This window comes from Coregonus clupeaformis, chromosome 30 (genome assembly GCF_020615455.1).
Source record: "Coregonus clupeaformis isolate EN_2021a chromosome 30, ASM2061545v1, whole genome shotgun sequence".
In the NCBI taxonomy this organism is placed as follows: Eukaryota; Metazoa; Chordata; class Actinopteri; order Salmoniformes; family Salmonidae; genus Coregonus; species Coregonus clupeaformis.
In genome coordinates, this window is record NC_059221.1 from 1263079 (window position 1) to 1288200 (window position 25122).

At 43.3% G+C, this 25122-nt stretch overlaps 1 protein-coding gene across 1 annotated transcript in view; it reads left to right on the plus strand.

The window, feature by feature from the left end:
* The first annotated feature begins 2951 nt into the window (after nt 1–2951).
* The window catches only part of LOC121545981 (agrin-like), a 405148-nt gene continuing 382977 nt past the window's right edge, over nt 2952–25122 (plus strand). The window contains exons 1-2 of the mRNA XM_045209396.1: nt 2952–3435; nt 9647–9908. Of these exons, the coding sequence (XP_045065331.1) occupies nt 3247–3435; nt 9647–9908 (451 nt within the window). The 5' untranslated portion in view covers nt 2952–3246. The remainder of the gene's footprint in view (nt 3436–9646; nt 9909–25122) is intronic.

The following is a 25122-nucleotide window of genomic DNA, read 5'->3' on the forward strand; positions in this document are numbered from 1 at the left end:
CAAGCCATGAGGTTGAATTAATTGTCCGTAGAGCTCCGAGACTGGATTGTGTCGAGGCACAGATCTGGGGAAGGGTACCAAAACATTTCTGCAGCATTGAAGGTCCCCAAGAGCACAGTGGCCTCCATCATTATTAAATGGAAGAAGTTTGGAACCACCAAGACTCTTCCTAGAGCAGGCTGCCCGGCCAAACTGAGCAATCGGGGTAGAAGGGCCTTGGTCAGGGAGGTGACCAAGAACCCAATGGTCACTCTGACAGAGCTCCAGAGTTCCTCTTTGGAGATGGGAGAACTTTCCAGAAGGACAACCATCTCTGCAGCACTCCACCAATCAGGCACATGACAGCCCACTTGGAGTTTGCCAAAAGGCACCTAAACGACTCTCAGACCATGAGAAACAAGATTCTCTGGTCTGATGAAACCAATATTGAACTCTTTGGCCTGAATGCCAAGCGTCACGTCTGGAGGAAACCTGGCACCATCCCTACGGTGAAGCATGGTGGTGGCAGCATCATGCTGTGGGGATGTTTTTCAGCAGCAGGGACTGGGAGACTAGTCAGGATCGAGGGAAAAATGAACAGAGAAAAGTACAGAGATCCTCAGACTGGGGGCGAAGGTTCACCTTCCACAGGACAACGACCCTAAGCATACAGCCAAGACAACGCAGGAGTGGCTTCGGGACAAGTCTCTGAATGTCCTTGAGTGGCCCAGCCAGAGACCGGACTTGAACCCGATCGAACATCTCTGGAGAGACCTGAAAATAGTGGTCGATTTCCAGTTTTTAAGTATACGTTTTTTCAAGATGATTGACGAGAAAAGTATTGTCCAACCCATCGTGTATCTCACTGCACCCTCATATGCCATATCTTGAAATATACAGACAGAGGGATTAAAAGTACATTTACATTGTAATACTTCTGACAGCCAACTTTCTAACTGTGCCCATAACATTTCGACATTATTTTTCCCCATTGTGCTGTAAGTGTTAGAAAACATATATGGTTGAAAGGTTTTCCTGACCATGTGACCTGACCAGGAAAATATCAGAGCCTTCTTCAGAGGTTATTCAGGAACATTGTCCTCTGCTGTCTACCTTTTATTTTGTAAACTTGAAAATAAAATAAAAACGTGACCCTTGACCCACTATAGAGATGACAACATTAATTCAGTTCCATATTACAATTGTAGTTATCTTTTCATCAATCTATCTGCAGGCTGCCCCCTGTTGGCATACAGTTGTTCCTTTTGATCATAGGTGTGCAATTCAGGTAACATGCTTGACTGCAGCAGGTGATAAGATAATTACCTGTGCTCAGTTTTTCAAAATGTATCTATCTGGTTTGCCTATCAGATGGGATTAAATGGATCGAAATAACATTTATATAACGAGGGTCCCCATTCAAGTCAATGATGCATCAGTCTAATTATTATATTTCTATGCATTTAATCCTATCAGATAGCCGAAATCCGGATAGATACCTTTTGAAAAAGTGAGCTCTGAAGTCCAACGGCGGGAAATTCAATAACATAGAGACCTGTTTTTCTACTGCATATTTCGAAAAATACATACACTTTGTGTACCTAATCCATAAAGTTTAAGAAAATCCCATTGTTTTTGGACCTGCGGCGGGTAGCCTAGCAGTTAAAAGCATTGGGCCAGTAACAGAAAGGTCGATGTTTCGAATCCCTGAGCTGCCAAGGTGGAAAATCTGCCGTTCTGCCCTTGAGCAAGGCAGTTAACCCCCAACAACTGCTTCCAGGGCAGCGATTAAGACATGCAGCTATTGTGCCGTGCAAAGGAAAAGTAGCCCTATCCAGCTGCAAAAGGAGTCACTTTGTCAACATGGGAACGAACTAAAAGTTAGTTTTTAGTTTAGGGGAATCCTTGGTTTTATCCATTGAGTTACAGCAATATAAATTGGGTGCAGATATTTCCTAAAATAAAACTGTAAATACTGTTTACACTCACGTTTCAGAATGCGTCCTTGGATTGGGATGGATAATAGGCATTCAGAAAAAGACAGCAATGGGTAGGCCCAAGGGTTTATTTAGGTGCTAAATTAGTAGGCCTAGTCTATAAAATGTTGTTTTGTTATGGCAAAGAAAGGTAGAGCCAAACATCAAACTATATGCCTATCATTCCTGATGTTGACATTTTAATTGTGAATAGGCTAGGCTTACTTTGAAGATTTACACTATATAACAAAACGGGGAAGGGCACCAGAAATATGAAGTAAACCATGAACGGGGGCGGCAGGTAGTTTAGTGGTTAAGAGCGTTGTGCCAGTAACCGAAAGGTCGCTGGTTCTAATCCCCGAGTCGACTAGGTGAAAAATCTGTCAATGTGCCCTTGAGCAAGGCACTTAACCCTAATTGCTCCTGTAAGTTGCTCTGAATAAGAGCGTCTGCTAAATGACGTAAATGTAATGAACAAATATTCTATGGTCAAGAGCGCATCGCAAGCCTGACATTTTCCTGTAATAGATTGATGGGTAGGCTACTTCAAATTACAGCTTTTGAAGCGTGGACATGTACGCAGTGACCCATTCCTAACAAAACGCACATAATGGTAGCATTTACAGATGTTGATAATGGGAAATCTTAAATAAGATCCATAATTTGATCGTTTAGGCAAGGCCTACTTTATTGCCAGTTCTGGACTGTTTCTGTTGCTAAATGCTTTGTTTGTTATGTTTTTGTTTTGCTATTTGTTTATTTTATAGTTTAGATTAGGCTATAACTAAACAATATAGGCATGGGCTACTTTCTTTGTTTGGTGCAGGCCCACTTGGCCTTCCACTTGCCTCAGTGCAATTCCCTTTTGGTTTTACGCTTGTTCTCATTGGACGCACCATTTCTCCGAAGGGTGGCGTTTTACACCACTTTCGGCAGCTTTCCTGAAACCAAAGGTCCCCTTCACCAGTCGTATCAGCAATTCAGACTGAATGCAAATCAGAAGTGTCATTCTGAAATAATCGAGAGGGTGAAGTGTAGCGCATTCCTTGAGAGAGTATAAAACCCTTATCTTCTCTCCCAGCCGGCTCTCAGTCAGGCAACTTGGCTCCCGCACGTAGCAGATGCATGAGCTTTGGCTGAAATTGAGAGCTTCGTGGTCAGTAGGGAAGTTAAAATACTTATTCTAACCGAAATAGCGAGTAGGCTATTGTTGCAACATCAATTTATAGGCTACTTTGCGTCGCAGGGATTTAATTTCGTCCGTAACTTTCTGTTATCCGTTTTCGTGACCATGGGTTCACAACAAACTCACTTGTACGCGTGGGCATTGATGATAGTCGCGGTTTTCTGTCAACGGGGTCATGGAAGTTGCCCGGAGAAAGATTTGGAGAAAAGGGAAGAGGAGGCGAACATAGTTTTGACTGGAACTGTTGAAGAAATCATGAACATGGATCCAGTGCACAATACATACTCTTGCAAGGTAAGTCTGACTGTCCTAGCGTGAGTTGATATATTTCTGTTGAATAAGGTTGCTGCTGAATCTTTAACCGTAGGCTACAAAGTAACATAGTCTTGTTGAAAACGTTACAACGTATCACATGTTTCTGTTTAAGAAGGTAGGATAGGCCTTCATGTAACTCCAAAGGGGCACCTGTCAAATCATAGCCTATGCCAGCCCACTTTTCTTCCAATGTCATTTTGAATATTTTGTTCAATTGTGGTCATTCGAATCAGTGCTTCAAAGCATAAAATAAAGGCAATAGTTGAACAAATAAGTAACAATATCACCCCTTTTAACAAACATGTTTTTATTACATATTTTAGGCTAATAAATCATTTTATTAATCGAATACAAATCTGAATGTGTTCCCTAAGGGAAGGTCAATTGAGCTCTAGTGATTTTAAATACTTGATTTAGCTATAAGGCTTTACATTTGCTGTTCTTCAGAAGACTTGTTTTCTTTATTTATAAGTATGAGGTAGTATTTGCGAACATGACAAACCAATATACCGGTAAGATAAAGAGAAGAATACAACCTTATTGTCAAATGAAAATTCATATTTTGCAGTCTTGTTATCCCTAACTCCGCGGACACCACAGACGAGAGGCTGGAAGCAGCACAGGGTCAGCCGCAAAGAGGTGCCCCTGCAGCAGGTTAGGGGTTAAAGGGCCTTGCTCTAGGGCACAATGGCAGTAGGTTGCACCTGAGATTCTGATGCCAGTAACCCTTGGTTGCAAAATCATGTAGTAATGTATACTGTTAACAGATAGATAAATAGATATTCAATTCAAATGGGTGCGGGAAAATCTTGTTGTGCTGCATTAAGATTAAAAGGGCTGCAAACAACAAGTTATTCCAATGTAGGCTAATGTTTAGTGATATACATACACTCGTGAAATCCATTTACATTTACATTTTAGTCATTTAGCAGACGCTCTTATCCAGAGCGACTTACAGGAGCAATTAGGGTTAAGTGCCTTGCTCAAGGGCACATTTACGTCATTTAGCAGACGCTCTTATCCAGAGCGACTACAAATTGGTGCATTCACCCTATAGCCAGTGGGATAACCACTTTACAATTATACTTTTTTTTTTGGGGGGGGGTAGAAGGATTACTTTATCCTATCCCAGGTGTTCCTTAAAGAGGTGGGGTTTCAAATGTCTCCGGAAGGTGGTGAGTGACTCCGCTGTCCTGGCGTCGTGAGGGGAGCTTGTTCCACCATTGGGGTGCCAGAGCAGCGAACAGCTTTGACTGGGCTGAGCGGGAACTATGCTTCCGCAGAGGAAGGGAGCCAGCAGGCCAGAGGTGGATGAACGCAATGCCCTCGCCTGGGTGTAGGGACTGATCAGAGCCTGAAGGTACGGAGGTGCCGTTCCCCTCACTGCTCCATAGGCAAGCACCATGGTCTTGTAACGGATGCGAGCTTCAACTGGAAGCCAGTGGAGTGTGCGGAGGAGGGGGGTGACGTGAGAGAACTTGGGAAGGTTGAACACCAGACGGGCTGCGGCATTCTGGATGAGTTGTAGGGGTTTAATGGCACAGGCAGGGAGCCCAGCCAACAGCGAGTTGCAGTAATCCAGACGGGGAGATGACAAGTGCCTGGATTAGGACCTGTGCCGCTTCCTGTATAAGGCAGGGTCGTACTCTCCGAATGTTGTAGAGCATGAACCTGCAGGATCGGGTCACCGCCTTGATGTTGGCGGAGAACGACAGGGTGTTGTCCAGGGTCACGCCAAGGCTCTTCGCACTCTGGGAGGAGGACACAACAGAGTTGTCAACCGTGATGGCGAGATCATGGAACGGGCAGTCCTTCCCCGGGAGGAAGAGCAGCTCCGTCTTGCCAGGGTTCAGCTTGAGGTGGTGATCCGTCATCCATACTGATATGTCGGCCAGACATGCAGAGATGCGATTCGCCACCTGGTTATCAGAAGGGGGAAAGGAGAAGGTTAGTTGTGTATCGTCAGCGTAGCAATGATAGGAGAGGCCATGTGAGGATATGACAGAGCCAAGTGACTTGGTGTATAGGGAGAAAAGGAGAGGGCCTAGAACTGAGCCCTGGGGGACACCAGTGGTGAGAGCACGTGGTGCGGAGACAGCTTCTCGCCACGCCACTTGGTAGGAGCGACCGGTCAGGTAGGACGCAATCCAGGAGTGAGCCGCGCCGGAGATGCCCAGCTCGGAGAGGGTGGAGAGGAGGATCTGATGGTTCACTGTATCAAAGGCAGCAGACAGGTCTAGAAGGACAAGAGCAGAGGAGAGAGAGTTAGCTTTAGCAGTGCGGAGAGCCTCCGTGACACAGAGAAGAGCAGTCTCAGTTGAATGACCAGTCCTGAAACCTGACTGGTTTGGATCAAGAAGGTCATTCTGAGAGAGATAGCAAGAGAGTTGGCTAAAGACGGCACGCTCAATAGTTTTGGAAAGAAAAGAAAGAAGGGATACTGGTCTGTAGTTGTTGACATCAGTGGGATCGAGTGTTGGTTTTTTGAGAAGGGGTGCAACTCTCGCTCTCTTGAAGACGGAAGGGACATGGCCAGCGGTCAAGGATGAGTTGATCAGCGAGGTGAGGTAGGGGAGAAGGTCACCGGAGATGGTCTGGAGAAGAGAGGAGGGGATGGGGTCAAGCGGGCAGGTTGTTGGGCGGCCTGCAGTCACTAGTCGCAAGATTTTATCTGGAGAGAGAGGGGAGAAAGAAGTCAAAGCATAGGGTAGGGCAGTGTGAGCAGGACCAGCAGTGTCATTAGACTTAACAAAGAGGATCGGATGTCGTCAACCTTCTTTTCAAAGTGGTTGACAAAGTCATCCACAGAGAGGGAGGGGGGGAGGGAGGATTCAGCAGTGAGGAGAATGTGGCAAAGAGCTTCCTAGGGTTAGAGGCAGATGCTTGGAATTTAGAGTGGTAGAAAGTGGCCTTAGCAGCAGAAACAGATGAAGAAAATGTAGAGAGGAGGGAGTGAAAAGATGCCAGGTCGGCAGGGAGTTTAGTTTTCTTCCATTTCCGCTCAGCTGCCCGGAGCTCTGTTCTGTGAGCTCGCAATGAGTCATCAAGCCACAGAGCTGGAGGGGAGGACCGAGCCGGCCGGGAGGATAGGGGACACAGGGAGTCAAAGGATGCAGAAAGGGAGGAGAGGAGGGTTGAGGAGGCAGAATCAGGAGATTGGAGGGAGAAGGATTGAGCAGAGGGAAGAGATGATAGGATGGAAGAGGAGAGAGTAGTGGGAGAGAGAGAGCGAAGGTTGCGGCGGCGCGTTACCATCTGTGTAGGGGCAGAGTGAGTAGTGTTGGAGGAGAGCGAGAGAGAAAAGGATACAAAGTAGTGGTCGGAGACATGGAGGGGAGTTGCAGTGAGATTAGTAGAAGAGCAACATCTAGTAAAGATGAAGTCAAGCGTATTGCCTGCCTTGTGAGTGGGGGGGGATGGTGAGAGGGTGAGGTCAAAAGAGGAGAGGAGTGGAAAGAAGGAGGCAGAGAGAAATGAGTCAAATGTAGATGTGGGGAGGTTGAAATCCCCCAAGACTGTGAAGGGTGAGCCATCCTCAGGAAAGGAACTTATCAAGGCGTCAAGCTCATTGATGAACTCTCCAAGGGAACCTGGAGGGCGATAGATGACAAGGATATTAAGCTTAAATGGGCTAGTGACTGTGACAGCGTGGAATTCAAATGAGGAGATAGACAGATGGGTTAGGGGAAAAATTGAGAATGACCACTTGGGAGAGATGAGGATTCCTGTGCCACCACCCCTCTGACCAGATGCTCTCGGGGTATGCGAGAACACATGGTCAGACGAGGAGAGAGCAGTAGGAGTAGCAGTGTTTTCAGTGGTAATCCATGTTTCCGTCAGTGCCAGGAAGTCGAGGGACTGGAGGGTGGCATAGGCTGGGATGAAGTCAGCCTTGTTGGCGGCAGAACGGCAGTTCCAGAGGCTGCCTGAGACCTGGAACTCCAGGTGTGTGGTGCGTGCAGGGACCACCAGGTTAGAGAGGCAGCAGCCACGCGGTGTGAGGCGTTTGTGTAGCCTGTGCGGAGAGGAGAGAACAGGGATAGGCAGAGGCATAGTTGACAGGCTGCAGCAGATGGCTACAATAATGCAGAGGAGATCGGGATGAAATGAACTAAACATCAGGGAAAGGAGAGAGCAGGCCTCCCTCACCAAAAAAATAATAATATATATAACTCTCCCAACTTCCACCTCAGAAACTATAATTGTTTCACTGAACCACCCGAGTAAAACTCTCCCAACTTCCACTTTAGAAATTAGAATTGTTGTAAACTACAGCAGACTGTTATCAGTAGCTGTAATTAAGTACAGCAGCTACCAACCACCTAACGTTAATGCCTCGGATGAGGTTAGAAAAACAGCTGAATGGTAGCAGCTAGCTGGCTCAATCGCAGGTGCTCTTAAGCATGAAATAACATTGGAAACAATTAACCATAGTTGCAAAAAGTTACCAGTAGCTACCCGCTAGCTAGCTAGCTTTGTTGGTCCAAGTAGTGGGTAGGCTAGCCTCGTGCTTCGCCGGAGTCCGCCGAATACAGTCCTTACCTACAATAATTACCTACAATAACCTTCAATAACTACCTGAGTAAGCTACCTATAATACCAAACTACAATACCTACCTACAATCTAAATACATGGTTTAAGCTTAACTCAACACCATATAAGAAGCCAAGCTTACCTTTCATAACGCAGCAATGATTAAACGTTGGGTAGCTAGCACAAAGATATTGTATTTAGCTACCACAGCCTGCTGGTAGTGTTGGCTGGCTAGCAATGGCTACTGTGTTGACTTTGTTTGAAAAACGGCGTCGCTGCGAACGAATGTAGCTGGCTAAAAGGATATTGTTTTTAGTTGCAACCGTTGCTAATAGCAACTCGCCAGCTAATCCAGGAGGTGAGTTAGCTAGCTAGCTTCGTGCTACATCCGGCACCGCCGAATACAAAAGTAACCTACAATAACTACACAACAGCTACCCACAACAGCCCACGATGCCTACCTATACTACTTAATAATATACAGCCCACGATGCCTACCTATAGTACCTAACTACAATCTAAATACATAGTTTAAGCCTTACTCGACAAAGCCCAAGCTATGTATAAAGCCAAACTGGCAGACTGCAATCAGTAGCCGAAATTAAGTACAGCAGCTACCAACCACCTAACGTTAATGATAATGAGGTTAGAAAAACAGCTGAAGGTGGCAGCTAGCTGGCTCAATTACAGGTACTCTTAAGCGTGAAATAACATTGGAAACAGCTAACCACAGTTGCTAAAAGTTACCGGTAGCTACCCGCTAGCTAGCTAGCTTTGTTGGTCCAAGTAGTGGGTAGGCTAGCCTCGTGCTTCGCCGGAGTCCGCCGAATACAGTCCTTACCTACAATAATTACCTACAATAACCTTCAATAACTACCTGAGTAAACTACCTATAATACCTAACTACAATACCTACCTACAATCTAAATACATGGTTTAAGCTTTACTCAACACCATATAAGAAGCCAAGCTTACCTCCTGCTAGAGAAAACACAACCTCTCCCGTCAGCATCCCAGTCTACAGTCCTCACAGAAGCCAATCCTGCAATTAACAAAACTACTCCACAAACCCCTCCGCGTTATCAGTCATTGAGAAATTCCTTTGGTCATTCATTATAAAAAACGCAGTGGCAGTCAGCGCTCTCTGAGCTCAGCAACCTGCTGGTTGGTCTATGGTTCCTTGTCTCATGATTTGGGATGTAGATAAGAGTTGTCCCATTTTTGGATCTGAACCACCGACCACCAAATGAGACCAGCCCATATAGTGAAATGAAAACCTACCAATGAATATGCAATATCTTCTGTTGCAAATAAGGTTATGGTTTAGGAGATATAGTCCAGGAAAGTAAGTAATTATTCAACCCTGTTACTCTCTGATGTATACAATTTGGCCCTTTTAAATGTGTATTACAATAAGTGCTTTGGAGAATAAGTACCTGGAATACCTTATGATTACAAAATACTTTTTCTATTAAATGTTTGCTTAAAGGTAGACTGCAAAATGACAAACAATAGGGCAACTTTCCACTTGCAGACATCATATCCTGTTTATGATGTCATCTTGTTCAGTCTACCTTTAAAGTTACAGCTTCAATAAAGGAGGAGCCTCAATAAAGAGCTAAAACCCCACTGTCTTTTTCCATGGCCTTGGTAAAGGTGAGGGTATGGCGGTACCTGAAAGGAAAGACGGTGGTCAATGGCGAGGTTCTTCTGGACGGCGGCAACAAGGTGATGATTGGAGGCTTCGGTGACCCTGAGGTCTGCGACAACCAGGTTGCCACTGGCGACACGCGCATTTTCTTTGTCAACCTGGCCCCGGAGTTCATGTGGCCAACACACAAGAATGAGCTGATGCTCAATTCCAGCCTGATGAGGATTACCCTGCGCAACCTGGAGGAGGTGGAGCACTGTGTGGACGGTAAGCTGCCATTTTGTTGTCTCTTCTCTCACTCTGTCTCAACAGGACTGAATGGAATAGACATCCCATCTCTGTTTAAGTGTCCCATCTAATATGGCTGCAAGTGCCAGCCAGGTGAACTGAATGTGACCTCCACACATTAGTCTGAGAAGAGTCAATTTCATGGAAATTGAAATACAAGTATGTTTCAGGAGTGGCCAGCTGCCAGACAGTCACATTTTTAAAATCATGATGTTTAGTTTATATAATTATTTTAAGGTTATTCTGACAGTTGTATGGGGCAATCACATTGTAAAGCTAGGCATCACAATCCCTGCTCTCCTGCATCACAAGTAAGTGGTGTCTGAAATGTCATAGCTGTAGGGTTACACCCACCACTCTGTTTCCCAGTACTCAGACAAGTGGGGACACCTGACTCATCTAAGCAGGTTGGTTGTCATGGTGAAGGTGCTGCGGCCCTTCTCTGGTCAGTCAGCCCTCAAGGAGGTAGGTGTGTCCCCTTTGATGAACACCTTCAGAGACAGTAAATTACCTCCCTGAGGCTTGACCCCTAACCTGTGACCCTAGTCTGTGGGACGTTTTATGTAGTCAGAGGGGAGCTCCTTAAGTCTTTTTACATATAACCCGAAGCTTTGAGTTATTTACTGGGGACGGTGTTTCTCACACTCTTTTAGCAGTAGATACTGAAAACCTCCCCACTGCAATAAGAGTTAATTGAAAACGTTGGCTCTTTTTGGTACTTTTTTGTAGAGAACCCATTTGTCAGCCACTATAAGAAGACCAATACCCGTGACTAATGAGTCTGTGACCATGCCCCTCTGTGCCAGCAAGCATGGCTTGTTGCTGTTCAGCTTCTGCTGGTGCTTGAAAATGCTGGTCAAAAGTAAGACTCCACGGCCTTCATAAGAAGGCCTCAAATATCAGGGAAAACAGTCAGTGCCCGACTCATTCGTGGTGGCAGGTGATTCCAATGGTCACAGCTTGCTTACAGTGTTTGGTTGAGTTTGGCACACACATAAAAATGAATTTGCTTGTCTGTCCAGGCAAGCAGCAGTGTACTGCTAAACTTTTTTTTCTCCCATTTTTTATTTGTTGCGAAGAGGGGAGTTTCTTGGCTCTAGCAACTAATGTCTAGAATGTGTCCTTTTTTTGTTGTGGGTGCCTTGTGTTTGAAGAGGTTCTTAGCATGGCCAGAGGAGCCCCATATTTCACCTAACCGGCTAGAGGGCCTAGTGTTATGCATGCTACTGCAAAAAAAAAAAATTGTGGACTGGTGAAGAGAGAACGTATGCCTTCGTGTCCTATTTCGTTTCAATTAAACCTTATGAAACTTTTCAAGCTTTATTCAAGTTAACTTGCAATGTAATTGTAATATTGCATTGCTGTGCAATTATTGCAGTGCACTGACTTGCTTTTGGGGCATAGTAATTATCCAGGCCTCTCGTGGTTAGATACAAATCCGGGACCCATTTTAGCCAGGTGATTTGTTGGCATTCCTCTGAAGAATTAGCTCTGAGGCTTCACTCCATAGCAACGTTTTTAATTAAGATAGTCAATTTGGATCCCATCCTCTGTGTGCAGCCAACCATCCATCGAGTAGACTGGGGATGTTAGTACAGTCGGACAAGACTCTACCTGCCGCTGCGCTCAGTGTATCCTCCTCTTTCTTCCCATTCTTGACATTTCCACAGCTAGGAGAGACCCAGGAATGCCTGGCGGAGCTAGGTGGGGAGAAAAAAGATAGTCTTTGTGTAACATGAAAGGGGACAGAGGATGAGTGCGAATGAAGTGGAAAGAGTGGGGAAGAGTGTGAGAATTATTTGTTCTGGTGTTGACTTGGAATGCTGAGGATGTATGTTTTGCTTAGCATCTCATGGTCGGGAAGTGCTAGCAAAGCTCCATGGTGTAGACAGATGCCTGGAGGCATCATGTTTCTCACTCGCTCCACATTGCTTTAGTGCGGCAGTACGGGCCAAAACCTTGCACGGGATCACTCAAGCAATGCGTTCCTCTCGCTAACAGCAGCCTTCCCCCCCCCCCCAAAGGAGTGTTTACAAGACCTCCGTAAACACCCGGCACTATTAAAAACACAACTCCATATTTGACCCGCTCCCAACGTGTTATCTCTGTTTACTGTGCCCGCAAAGGCAATTTAGAGACTGAATTAAGAGAAGAAAAGGGCCGAATGCACATCTTCTGACTGAGACATACGTCCTCTCACATTGTTAAATTGCACGATAAGCGAAGACCCCAGCACTGCATCTTCCTCTCCCTTTGTTTGCTCCTCGAGCAACTACTATTCATTGAAGTCTTAGCATATTCAATTGTGCCTCACGCACCGAGTTGTCAGATAATGTGTCAAAATCAAGAAGAGCCATTTGCAAGGCTTTGGAAACACAATAATACGTCTGTCTGTGAAAGTGTATGGTGGGATACGAGACTTAACCGTATGCCTGGGGCTTCATTTTCTGTGAACTGAGAAAATATAAATTCACTGTTTTGTTGTCGTTTCTTTTTTCCTTTGCTATGTTAATGATGGAGGGAAAAGGGAAAGGGCTAGGGGAGAGGATCATAGATGGAGAGGAATCCCACTTGATGGATAGGTGTTGAACTTACAGGGAGATGCTATCTGTCCTGGTTTGTTTTTCAGCTGTTTTTGTTTCAACTCCACTTGAAGGCAATAAAGTCATCCCCTCAAGGCTCTGTCAGGGGAGCGCAACAAAGGGCTTTTTCTTCCCCTCTGTCTTCATCCCAGAAGTCACTGGAGGATAAACTTGCGTGATGTCAAGAGCATGTTGGGATGCTTGCCCCATTTGTAATTCGGTGTCAATAGCTCACAATGCCAGAGTAGACCACCTACCATCATTTGGGGTTTCCTTCCTTATTCTATGTACACAGATTAGAATTATGCAATTGCGCAAAGGAATTTAATCCCTGTTCAATGTCATGATATTTGTCTTTACCACATATAGCTATGTAGGTTTTATTTATGTCCCAAAGAGGAGGTGTAGGGGGGTATTTGACTAACCCAAAGAAGTGCGAGAATAATCCCACACCCAGACAGTCCCACCCAGAAGACTGAGAGGGCACTGAGGTCTTGGGTTTCTTTATCCCAAACTACTGATGTACAAACTCCCCTTTTTGAGTTCAGAGAGTCAGGGTAAGTTATGGATCCAAGCAGGGTGACTCTGAGTGTACTTTTCTCAGTATACTTTAACGTATTAGGGTGTCTGTGGGTTTGTGTCCCTGGGTGTGTGCCGTATGCATGTGTATGTGTGTGCACAATGTGAGTTTTTGCAGTGAAGTGAGTGGAGGGCAGTGAGAAGATAATGAGGATTGGAGGGGCGAGCAACAAAGGCAGAGCGATGTACCTGTTTGCCAGCTTCTCCCGAGTCTCCAGAGTTATTACACTTTTTAGATTTTAATAAAAAAATGATGGGTGTGCGGTGCCTGACCGGAATAGCGACGAAGGGCTCCAAATGGAAAAGGAAGGAGAGAGGAGGGGACCTTGCCTCCTTGACTCACCCTCCTACCCGTGACACTGTTTGGTTGCTGATAAGAATCACTGATGGAATTGATGGCTCATTGAGAGATACATGTACAGACAGACACCATAGGTCTGCCACTCCTTTCATACATACATACTACCATATACAGTTAGACATAATGCCATATAACCTGAATGTAAAATCTCCAAAAAGCTAAAATTGTATTTTGTGTAGGTAAGTGAGGAGATCGTAGACCAAATTTTGAGTTGAAGCCAAGGCGCTCATCTGGCATTTTTGATGATTGTCTAAGAGGAAGGATGAACCTCACTCCATTTCTAATTGTCAGTTGTCATCTCAAGCATTTTATAATAGTTGTAAAAATATGACAAAAAATGTAATGTATGCATTAGCATTCTTTACCCTTACGGAACAATTTTTAAACATTCAATAGGACTAGATGCCTTTCATTCAACCGTTCATGGTGTGGTCTGGTTCTTGAATGCTGCCCTGGACTGTACAGGGAGAGCAACACTGAACAAATATATAAACAAACAAAAATATAAATGCAATATGTAAAGTGTTGGTCCCATGTTTCATGAGCTTAAATCAAATATCCCAAAAGCTTATTTTACACAATTTGTACACACATTTGTTTACATCCCTGTTAGTGAGCATTTCTCCTTTGCCGAGATAATCCATCCACCTGACAGGTGTATCATATCAATAAGCTGATTAAACAGCACGATCATTACAAGGGATGTGACAAATGGGCAATTTTGCTTAACGTTTAAAGAGCCATTAAAAAAAAAAATAGGTTTTCTGTTAACACAACAAAAGATCCGAAAATTCCACGTCAATTTACAATGCAGAATAATGGTCCTATTACGTGTGTATGACCACTAGTTATATCTACCGCAACCCTTTACAGATACAGAACGCATTTACAGTAACATGCCGTTTAGGGTTGGGCGATATTACGATATAATCGGACAGACATCAAACTAGACACTCTAATGTATTTGTCCTCTTGCTCAGTTGTGCACCGGGGCCTCCCACTCCTCTTTCTATTCTGGTTAGAGCCTGTTTGCGCTGTTCTGTGAAGGGAGTAGTACACAGCGTTGTACGATATCTTCAGTTTCTTGGCAATTTCTTGCATGGAATAGCCTTCATTTCTCAGAACAAGAATAGACTGACAAGTTTCAGAAGAAGGTTATTTGTTTCTGGCCATTTTGAGCCTGTAATTGAACCCACAATTTCTGATGCTCCAGATAGTCAACTAGTCTCTAGAAGGCCACTTGTATTCCTCCTTTAATCTGCACAACAGTTTTCAGCTGTGCTAACATAATTGCAGAAGGGTTTTCTAATGATCAAATAGCCTTTTAAAATGATGAACTTGGATTAGCAAACACAACATCCCATTGGAACACAGGACTGATGGTTGCTGATAATGGGCTTCAGTACGCCTATGTAGATATTCCATTAAAAATCAGCTGTTTCCAGCTACAATAGCCATTTACAACATTAACAATATCTACACTGTATTTCTGATCAATTTGATGTTACAGTTGAAGTCGGAAGTTTACATACACCTTAGCCAAATACATTTAAACTCAGTTTTCACAATTCCTGACATTTAATCCTAGTAAAAAGTCACTGTCTTAGTTCAGTTAGGATCACCACTTTATTTTAAGAATATGAAAAGTCCGAATAATAGTAGAGAGAATGATTTATTTAAGCTTTTATTTCTTTCATCACATTCCCAGTGGGTCAGAAGTTTACATACACTCAATTAGTATTTGGTAGCATTGCCTTTAATTTGTTTAACTTGGGTCAAACGTTTCAGGTAGCCTTCCACAAGCTTCCCACAATAAATTGGGTGAATTTTGGCCCATTCCTTCTGACAGAGCTGGTGTGACTGAGTCCGGTTTGTAGGCCACCTTGCTCGCACATGCTTTTTCAGTTCTGCCCACAAATGTTCTATAGGATTGAGGTCAGGGCTTTGTGATGGCCACTCCAATACCTTGACTTTGTTGTCCTTAAGCCATTTTGCCACAACTTTGGAAGTATGCTTGTCCATTTGGAAGACCCATTTGTGACCAAGCTTTAACTTCCTGACTGATGTCTTGAGATGTTGCTTCAATATATCCACCTAATTTTCCTTCCTCATGATGCCATCTATTTTGTGAAGTACACCAGTCCCTCCTGCAGCAAAGCACCCCCACAGCATGCTGCTGCCACCCCTGTGCTTCACGGTTGGGATGGTGTTCTTCGGCTTGAAAGCAACCTCCTTTTTCCTCCAAACATAATGATGGTCTTTATGGCCAAACAGTTCTATTTTTGTTTCATCAGACCAGAGGACGTTTCCTCCTGCATCTTCACAAGGTCCTTTGCTGTTGTTCTGGGATTGATTTGCACTTTTCGCACCAAAGTACGTTAATCTCTAGGAGACAGAACGCGTCTCCTTCCTGAGCGGTATGATGGCTGCGTGGTCCCATGGTGTTTATACTTGCGTACTATTGTTTGTACAGATGAATGTGGTACCTTCAGGTGTTTGGAAATTGCTCCCAAGGATGAACCAGACTTGTGGAGGTCTACACATTTTTTTTTTCTGAGGGCTTGGCTGATTTCTTTTGATTTTCCCATGATGTCAAGCAAAGAGGCACTGAGTTTGAAGGTAGGCCTTGGAATACATCCACAGGTACACCTCCAATTGACTCAAATTGTGTCAATTAGCCTATCAGAAGCTTCTAAACCCATGACATCATTTTCTGGAATCTTCCAAGCTGTTTAAAGGCACCATCAACTTAGTGTATGTAAACTTCTGACCCACTGGAATTGTGATACAGTGAATTATAAGTGAAATAATCTGTCTGTAAACAATTGTTGGAAAAATTACTTGTTTCATGCACAAAGTAGATGTACTAACCGACTTGCCAAAACTATAGTTTGTTCACAAGACATTTGTGGAGTGGTTGAAACACGTAGGTTGGAGTCATTAAAACTTGTTTATGTAAACTTCCGACTTAAACTGTATTTTAACGGACAATAAAATTGCTTTTCTTTCGAAAACAAGGACATTTCAAAGTGACCCCAAACTTTTGAACGGTAGTGTATATGTGTATTCATTTGGGTTCACAGTGCAGACCGAACCGAGGTCCCCTTGCCGAGCCGGGTACATGTACTGTTACACCCCTAGTGCACAAACTGTTCAGAAATTACTTGTGCTGAAATTTAGGGTGAAATTTACTCAACGATTATAAATGAGCCCCCAGGACCCTCTCTCTGATGTCAGGACTTTGGGGCTCCTGCTTCGTGGGAAGGAAGGCTCTTCCCTAGCTGTCTCTCTCCGTCTGTCCCCCTGTCACCACCCCTCTTTCTGTCGAACTCATTGCCTGCATGTCTGTCTGTCACATAATACTGTTTTTCTTTGTGTATCTCTCTTGCCTGTCCATGTCTATCCACCGCGCAGCCCATACATCTGTCTTTTCACCAGCCTTTCTTTCGAACTCTAGCATCTACCCATCACCCCCCACCCACCCATATTTATTTCATCAACTCTCATCTCCATCCCATCTGTTCCTGGAGATCTGGGTGTAGAAGGTAATGCTTGCTTTTTCCCACTATTTCACTCCTCCTCTGTCTCTGAGCCCATCTGAGGCCTCACTTTGTCCACCTGCAATTAGGCTGGAATCAGGGCCGTAAAGCTGCCAGCCTAATAACCAGGTGCAACCTCCAGACCCGAGCCGTGCTCAAAAACAAATAGGATTGGCCTTTTATATCTCCATATTCCTGATGTTCTATCACAAGGAGATGTGTGTGTGTGTGTGTGTGTGTGTGTGTGTGGCTTTTTTCAACTTCGTAGCTAACAATTGATAAAAGGTAGGTAGTATTAACTTAACCACATGTAACATATGGATTTGCATTACTATACACAACAAAAGTCACAATGCAAAGTTACACCTTACTTTTATATTTTTCTAGTTATTGCATAAAACCGATCAAAATTCCATGTCAGAAAATATTTTTCCAGGGTGTGCTGTAATATGGAGGACATGGCAAGCCAGCCTATTCCCTATAATGTAAATGTTCACATTTTGTTACCTTACAGTGGGATTCAAATGGATTTAATTCTTTTTTTTGTCAAGGTGAATGTCTCCCAGTGTCTGTTGGAAAGCAGACTGAACCAGGTTTTCCTATAGGATTTTGCCTGTGCTTAGCTCTAAAAAGAAACAACCTAGTCCATGCTGATGACAAGCATACCCATAACAGGATGCAGCCATCACCATGCTTGAAAATATGAAGATTGGTACTCAGTGACGTGTTGGATTTGCCCCAAACATAATGTAACATAATTCAGGACATAAGGTTAATTTCTTTGCCACATTTTTTGGAGTTTTACTTTAGTGCCTTAATGCAAATAGGTTGCATGTTTTGGAATATGTTTTATTCTGTACAGGCTTCCTTTTATAATATAAAAATATATAAGATGCCATTTAGCAGATGCTTTTATCCAAAGCGACTTAAAGTCATGTGTGCATACATTTTTACGTATGGGTGGTCCCGGGGATCGAACCCACTACCCTGGCATTACAAGCGCCATGCTCTACCAATTGAGCTACAGAGGACCACTCTGTCATTTAGGTTAGTATTGTGGAGTAACTATAATTTTGTTGATGCATCCTCAGTTTTGTCCTATCACAACTATTAAACTATGTAACCGTTTTCCTTCCTCTCCGGCAACTGAGTTAGGAAGGACACCTGTATCTTTGTAGTGACTGGATGTATTGATACACCATCCAAAGCATAATTGATAACTTCACCATGCTCAAAGGGATTATTTAGTTTGCTTTTCCCCCTGTCCATCTACCAATAGGTGCCCTTCTTTGTGAGGCATTGGAAAACCTCCCTGGTCTTTGTGGTTGAATCTGTGTTTGGAATTCACTGCTCGACTGAGGGACCTTACAGATAATTGTATGTGTGTGGTACAGAGATGGGGTAGTCATTCAAAAATCATGTTAACCACTATTATTGCACACAGAGTGAGTCCATGTAACTTTTTATGTCCATGCAACTTTTTATGTCCATGCAACTTTTTGTTGAGCAAATACTCCTTTAGGCTTGCCATAACAAAGGGTATGAATACTTATTGATTCAAGACATTTCAGCTTTACATGTTTTATACATTTGTAGCCAACTAGCTATTAGCCTAGCCAACCACCACGGTTATTGTCGGCAAGCTAGAGCCCAACTACTGGACACCAGCTAGAACACAACTAACACAACACAACTAAAACATAAGCAAAAGAGAGAGCAGAGACTTACAGATTGATGGCTGGGGCCCATCCGATGGTAACTTTTTAAGAGTGCAGGCTGAGTTGGCTACCAAAGCAAGGGGGAGGCAGACGCTTCACTGAGCCGAGGGAGAGTCGGGGAAATCCAATAGCTATATAGCGAGAAAAATCCAAAATGGATCGATTCCAGATCTCAGTCAACTAGCACGGTAGTACTAAGCCAAGGTGGAAAAAGTTGCTAAACTCCTGTAGCCTACTTTATAGAGAGCATGCCAAAAAGTTGACAAAACAAAAAGAACAGACGAGGTACTAAACAATTAGAGCAAACCGGTATGGTTTTCTCTTTCGTTTTGAGCCCACGGCAAGAAGGCACCAGAGCCTGCCGTGCTAATGAATTCCCATGAGAAAACACGGACACAAAGTCTGTGAAGAGCATGAAGTGGGGCTAACGTTACCCAGCTTGAGCTTGCTATCGAACTAGCAAATGAACTCTGTAGCACAGAGTAGATGCTCCATATGACGTTTAGAAATAGTTCACTGTGGGTAGTTTAGAAGATATCCAGAAATAAATATGTAATAACCCAAAAACATAACTATGTTTGTACTTATAGGTAACCAGATCGGGACTACAACAAAGTTACTAAGTGTTTGACCACACTGTGTTAATTGGTGAGTAAAAACTCATGCTTCCTACCCTTTAAATTCCTCCCGTTAGCGAGATGACTCATGACGTGTGTTTGTCACACCCCATCGAGCAAGACTTTGATGGAGTGTGTGTGTGTGTTGGCCAAGCACACGTTTGTATGTCTAGCACAGTATGTGTACACTGCAGAGATATCATATCTTAGTAGGGGGAGTGTGAAGACAACGCCTTGAGATGACACCCATCTATGGCTGTACGGCAGCTTTCTGAGGCCTCAGGAATGTGCCTCCCTCCATCTTTTTCTCTCTCTCGCATTCTCTCTCCCTCTGTATCCAGTGTGTGTGTGTGTGTGCCCACCCACTGGCCCCCCTGAGCCAAGAGATTTGGCTGGCTGCAGTAGTGGCCGATCCGGTTGTTTTAGACAACAATGGCAAGGAAGTGATGGCTTTCAGAGGCAAACAGAGATATCTGGCTTAGGGCATCTCCGTGACAAACACACACACACACACACACACTGGTTCTCTAAAACATGTCATAGCATAGGCTGTAGTTCTTGGGAAGTAAAGCACAGCCCATAGAAGATGAATGAGAACATAGCCACTTGTAACACACCCTCTTCAGTGCAGTGATCACTCGAAGATGGAGCAACAGGCTTCTGTTTGCAGTGAACATAGTTCCATCAGTCACGCAGACTGTTCATTGATTCACAGCACTTGACAGAGAGAAGAGGGTGTGAGGGTAACTCTCCTCTCCAGTGGCTCTCTCCTATGTCCTCCTGTGTAGTGTGTTTCTGTCAAAAATCGTTATTTGATCTCTGCTGCTATGTGTGCATGAATGAGATGTGTGTGTGTGTGCCTGCCTGCTTGTGTGCGTCACATTTAGTCTTGGTTTCCAAAAGGGGCTAGAAAAGCAGACGGAAGAAGACAGAATACCTCATCTTAATGTGGTGCATGATCATGTTGAACTGTAGCCGTCGTTCCCCTTTCGTTGCTTTAGTTTTACTCCAGCAGTGTGGGAAGCCCAGAAAAACAATGACTGATTGAGTTCCACACCTGCAACCAGGCTCCCGGCATTTCCCTGGGAAAGTAGAATCTCTGAAAATGTTCGCCCGAAGGAAGAACTCATCAGAGACAAGCCTACCGCCGGCGGTTTACCCAAACCCACCCTTCATATCGATGTGTTCCTCCTCACTCTCACCATTCCAAACTTGTCTCACTCTGGAGAACCTCGCCATACATTTACATTTTAGGCATTTAGCAGACGCTCTTATCCAGAGCGACTTACAGTTAGTGAGTGCATACATTATTTTTCATACTGGCCCCCCGTGGGAATCGAACCCACAACCCTGGCGTTGCAAACGACATGCTCTACCAACTGAGCTACATCCCTGCCGGCCATTCCCTCCCCTACACTGGACGACGCTGGGCCAATTGTGCGCCGCCCCATGGGTCTCCCGGTCGCGGTCGGCAACAACAGTGCCTTAGACCACTGCGCGACTCGGGAGGCTATAGACATTACTATATGGCAGTGTCAGCCATTTGGGGGGATGACACAATTTTACAGTTTCTACTGCACGCTGAGCTTCTCTACCTGCTCCCTGCATGCTCTGTGAAACTGCAGGCTTTTTTCCCCCTTGGACTAAGTGGATAGAAGCCTATGCTTGAAAAGCACTTGAAATTAGAGAGATTGGAGAGCTTTCCCTGAAAATATGAGGATCGAGATAGTTTGGGATGTAGAGGGGGTTTGGCTCTTCAATCTCATTTTTCTATGAGCAAACTATGTTGAATTTCAGGCCTCTGCATTGAAAAAACTGAACTAGAAGGCCCCATAGTTAAGCGCATAAAGGTTCGCCGCAATGCAGCCTCTCGACAAGGGATAAGTCGGAACGCGTGCCGCTCTGATGTCTTTGATTAAGGAAGAAAGTGAAAATGTAATTGGTCTTTCATTGGCTGCCTGCAAATATTAGCAATGTTTTCCTGTCTGAGGAACAAGACCTGTCAAGCTGTCATACCAGAGGTCAAACAAACTGCACTACAATTCTAGACAACGCGGCCATACTTAAGAACATTACAAACAGTTAAAATGTAAACTGTTTCTCCTTCTCAAAATGCACATCAGCTAATTAAAGTCATCAATTTACTTGCACATGATAGAATGATACATTGTAGCTGGTCCCATCAGATAACCTGGCACATGTTAACCTCACCAGATGACAGTGACTATTTCCTGGAACAAGTTCTGCATCAGCCAATTACAAATGTTGACGTAGATGGATGTGAACAAACACTTTTCCATAAGAGCATCCTTGACAAAGTCGAGCACTCTCGGTATCATCCTACAGATGGCAGTATTGCAGTAACTGTGTTAGTTATTTTAAAGAAGTTTATTGTGAGTCCGGACTCAAACCCACGTTGGCAAGCATCCACATGAGGAAAGTTTATAGTTTATCAATCTACAGTACACTTGTCAATCAACTGTTCAATGCATCCTACTGCACGCTGTAAGCCTATTTAATAATATGGTAACACAAGACCATTCAGTTTTTTCAGGGTGTGTTCATTGTCATAGTGATGACTAGTGTTGCACGGTATACTGAAACTTTGGTAGTTTTTCGATACGAAAACATGAAAAATAATTTGGTATTAGATTTTTTGTTACTTTCGGTTCTTCTGTCAAATATGTCTCACGGATCAACTGTCTATCAGTGCAGCCAATGTCCCACTTATAGTGCGAAAGCACCATGCCTGCTCCACTTAGCCTGCACTGGGAGTAATAATAATAATAATAATATGCCATTTAGCAGACGCTTTTATCCAAAGCGACTTACAGTCATGCGTGCATACATTTTTGTGTATGGGTGGTCCCGGGGATCGAACCCACTACCTTGGCGTTACAAGCGCCGTGCTCTACCAGCTGAGCTACAGAGGACCACGTCTTGGCTGCATCATGTTAGCTCCCCACTCATGCTGCACAGATGTTAACACACTTGAATAATGCGACACTGCATGGAGAAATTTTGAAACTCTTAATTACTGCTTGCAAAACAATGTCCATACAAACTAGAACACAATATAATGGAAGAAGATACCGGTAGCATCCAGCTTTGTAGGCTAACTTTTCTTGCTAGCTTCCAGCTATTACAGCAATTCACTACCCTGATACTTTGTCTGTGATACCAAACCATAAAGCAAAATATGCTGATTTCAAAGCTGATTGCCACAAAAACTTTATTAATTCACTTAAATCGGTTTCTCTCTCACGTCTCTCCCAAAGACTATCTATTGCCTCAGCGAACTGACTCCAGGCCGCCCCCCCTTGCCTCGGTAATGACATCATTACTGGTTAATAAAGAGACAGGGCTCACAAAAGAAAGCTACATCTATCAATACGATTCAGCCTGCAATTCAGGATGTTCCTGCATATGAGCATCCCATTGGTTCCTACATGAACACTGTGTGCTAGTTATCAGTGTTATGTTCCCCAGCAAGGAAACCAAAAATGTAGCTCAAACAGAAGGGGGAACTGAGTCACTGACCACAACCAAAATGAAACGGGTGGGGTTTTAGGAGGGGTTCTGAAAGCCACTCATGGGGGTGTCCACAGAAAGTTGACTAGCAACAACAACTGGGACCTAAAATACGCGCACCATAAACGCCCGCTAAATTTGGAAAACAAAAGAAAAACCCACACCAAACTTAAAGACAGGAAGCAAACCAAAAAGTTTAGCAGGAACCAATGGGATGCTCATATGTAGGAACATCCCGAATTGCGGGCTGAATCGTATTGATAGATGTAGCTTTCTTTTGTAAGATAGTCCCCTGTAGCTCAGTTGGTAGAGCATGGCGCTTGCAACGCCAGGGTTGTGGGTTCGTTTCCCACTTGGGGCCAGTATGAAAATGTATGCACTCACTATAACTGTAAGTCGCTCTGGATAAGAGCGTCTGCTAAATGACTCAAATGTAAAATGTAATGAGGACAAAGGAATGTTTTTCTAGAAATCAAATGGATAGAGGCAACTAAAGGTTTTGACCCTCCACATCTCTCAAGACAACTGGAGCAGTGGGCCAGCCACTCTTAAATATCACCTGGGCCAGCACAGGTCAAACACCTTTGGACTAACAAGATGTACAAGGTCTGATTTCATTATTACTGAAACAGGATACAAGTGGGAAATATAAAGATCCAGTCCATTGAAAAAATTGGAGGCCCCTTACACTTCAGTGTTGTGATGCAAAAATTCTAGCAAAATGTATAGCGCATAGAATTAAAAAGGTATTGTTGGACATTATTCATTCTAATCAGACAGGTTTTTTACATGGACGATACATTGGAGATAATTTAAGGCATGTACTGGAAACAATAGAACACTATGAAAAATCTGGGAAACCAGGCCTGCTATTCATAGCAGACTTTGAAAAGGCATTTGATAAAGTACGACTGGAGTTAATATATAAATGCCTGGAGCATTTCAATTTTGGAGAATCTCTTATAAAATGGGTTAAAATCATGTATAGTAACCCTAGGTGTAAAATAGTAAATATGGCTATTTCTCAGAAAGTTTTAAACTGTCAAGAGGAGTGAAACAAGGTTGTCCACTATCAGCATATCTATTTATTATGGCCATCGAGATGTTGGCTATTAAAATCATATCCATCAATACTATCAAGGGATTAGAAATCCAGGGCTTAAAAACAAAGGTGTCATTGTACGCTGATGATTAATTTTTTCTTTTAAATCCACAAATTGAATCCATCCACAGCCTCATAGAGGATCTAGATACATTTTCTAATCTCTCTCGATTACAATCAAATTATGATAAATGTACTATATTACGTATTGGATCACTAAAAAATTAAAAATTTACATTACCATGTAGTTTACCAATAAAATGGTCTGATGGTGATGTGGATATACTCGGAATATATATCCCAAATGAAATAAATGATCTCACTCCAATAAATTTGAATAGAAAGTTAGCAAAAATAGATAAGATCTTGCTACCATGGAAAGGTAAATCACCCTGATTAACTGTTTAGTATTATCCCAGTTTACCTATTTGCTTATGGTCTTGCCGATGCCTAGCGAACAGTTGTTTTTATATATATGAGAAAATATTCCAATTTATTTGGAACGGCAAACGGGTCTATTTATATAATGAATATGAATTCGGCGGACAGAAATTATTAAATATTAAAGCATTAGACCTATCACTAAAAGCTTCAGTCATACAAATGTTATACTTCAATCCAAACTTGTTCTCTTGCAAATTAGTAAGATTGTCTCACCCCATGTTCAAGAATGGCCTTTTTCCCTTTATTCAGATTACAACCTCTCACAGTTATTTGAAAAGAAAATAATCTCCCAAATATCACTATTTCTAAAACAAGCCATAGAAAGTTGGTTGCAATTTCAATTTAATCCTCCAGAAACGACAGAACAAATAATGCAAGAAATATTGTGGTTAAACTCAAATATACTAATTGATAAAAAAAACATTATTTTTTTGAAAAAATGTTTTTAAAAGGTATAATCTTCGTAAATGATATCATCGGTAGGACTGGTGGAGTTATGCCACACATGCAGCTAACAAAAACATATGGAAATGTCTGCTCTACCCAAAATTACAACCAAATAATTGCAGAATTACCGCAAAAATGGAAGAGGAAAGTGGAAGGGGGAAAAAGTAAGGAACTTGTCTGTCGGCCCTGCATTAAAGAACATAATTGGTTAGAGAAAATTGTGATAAATAAAAAAGTATACCAGTTTCATTTAAGGACCAAATAGTTGACAGC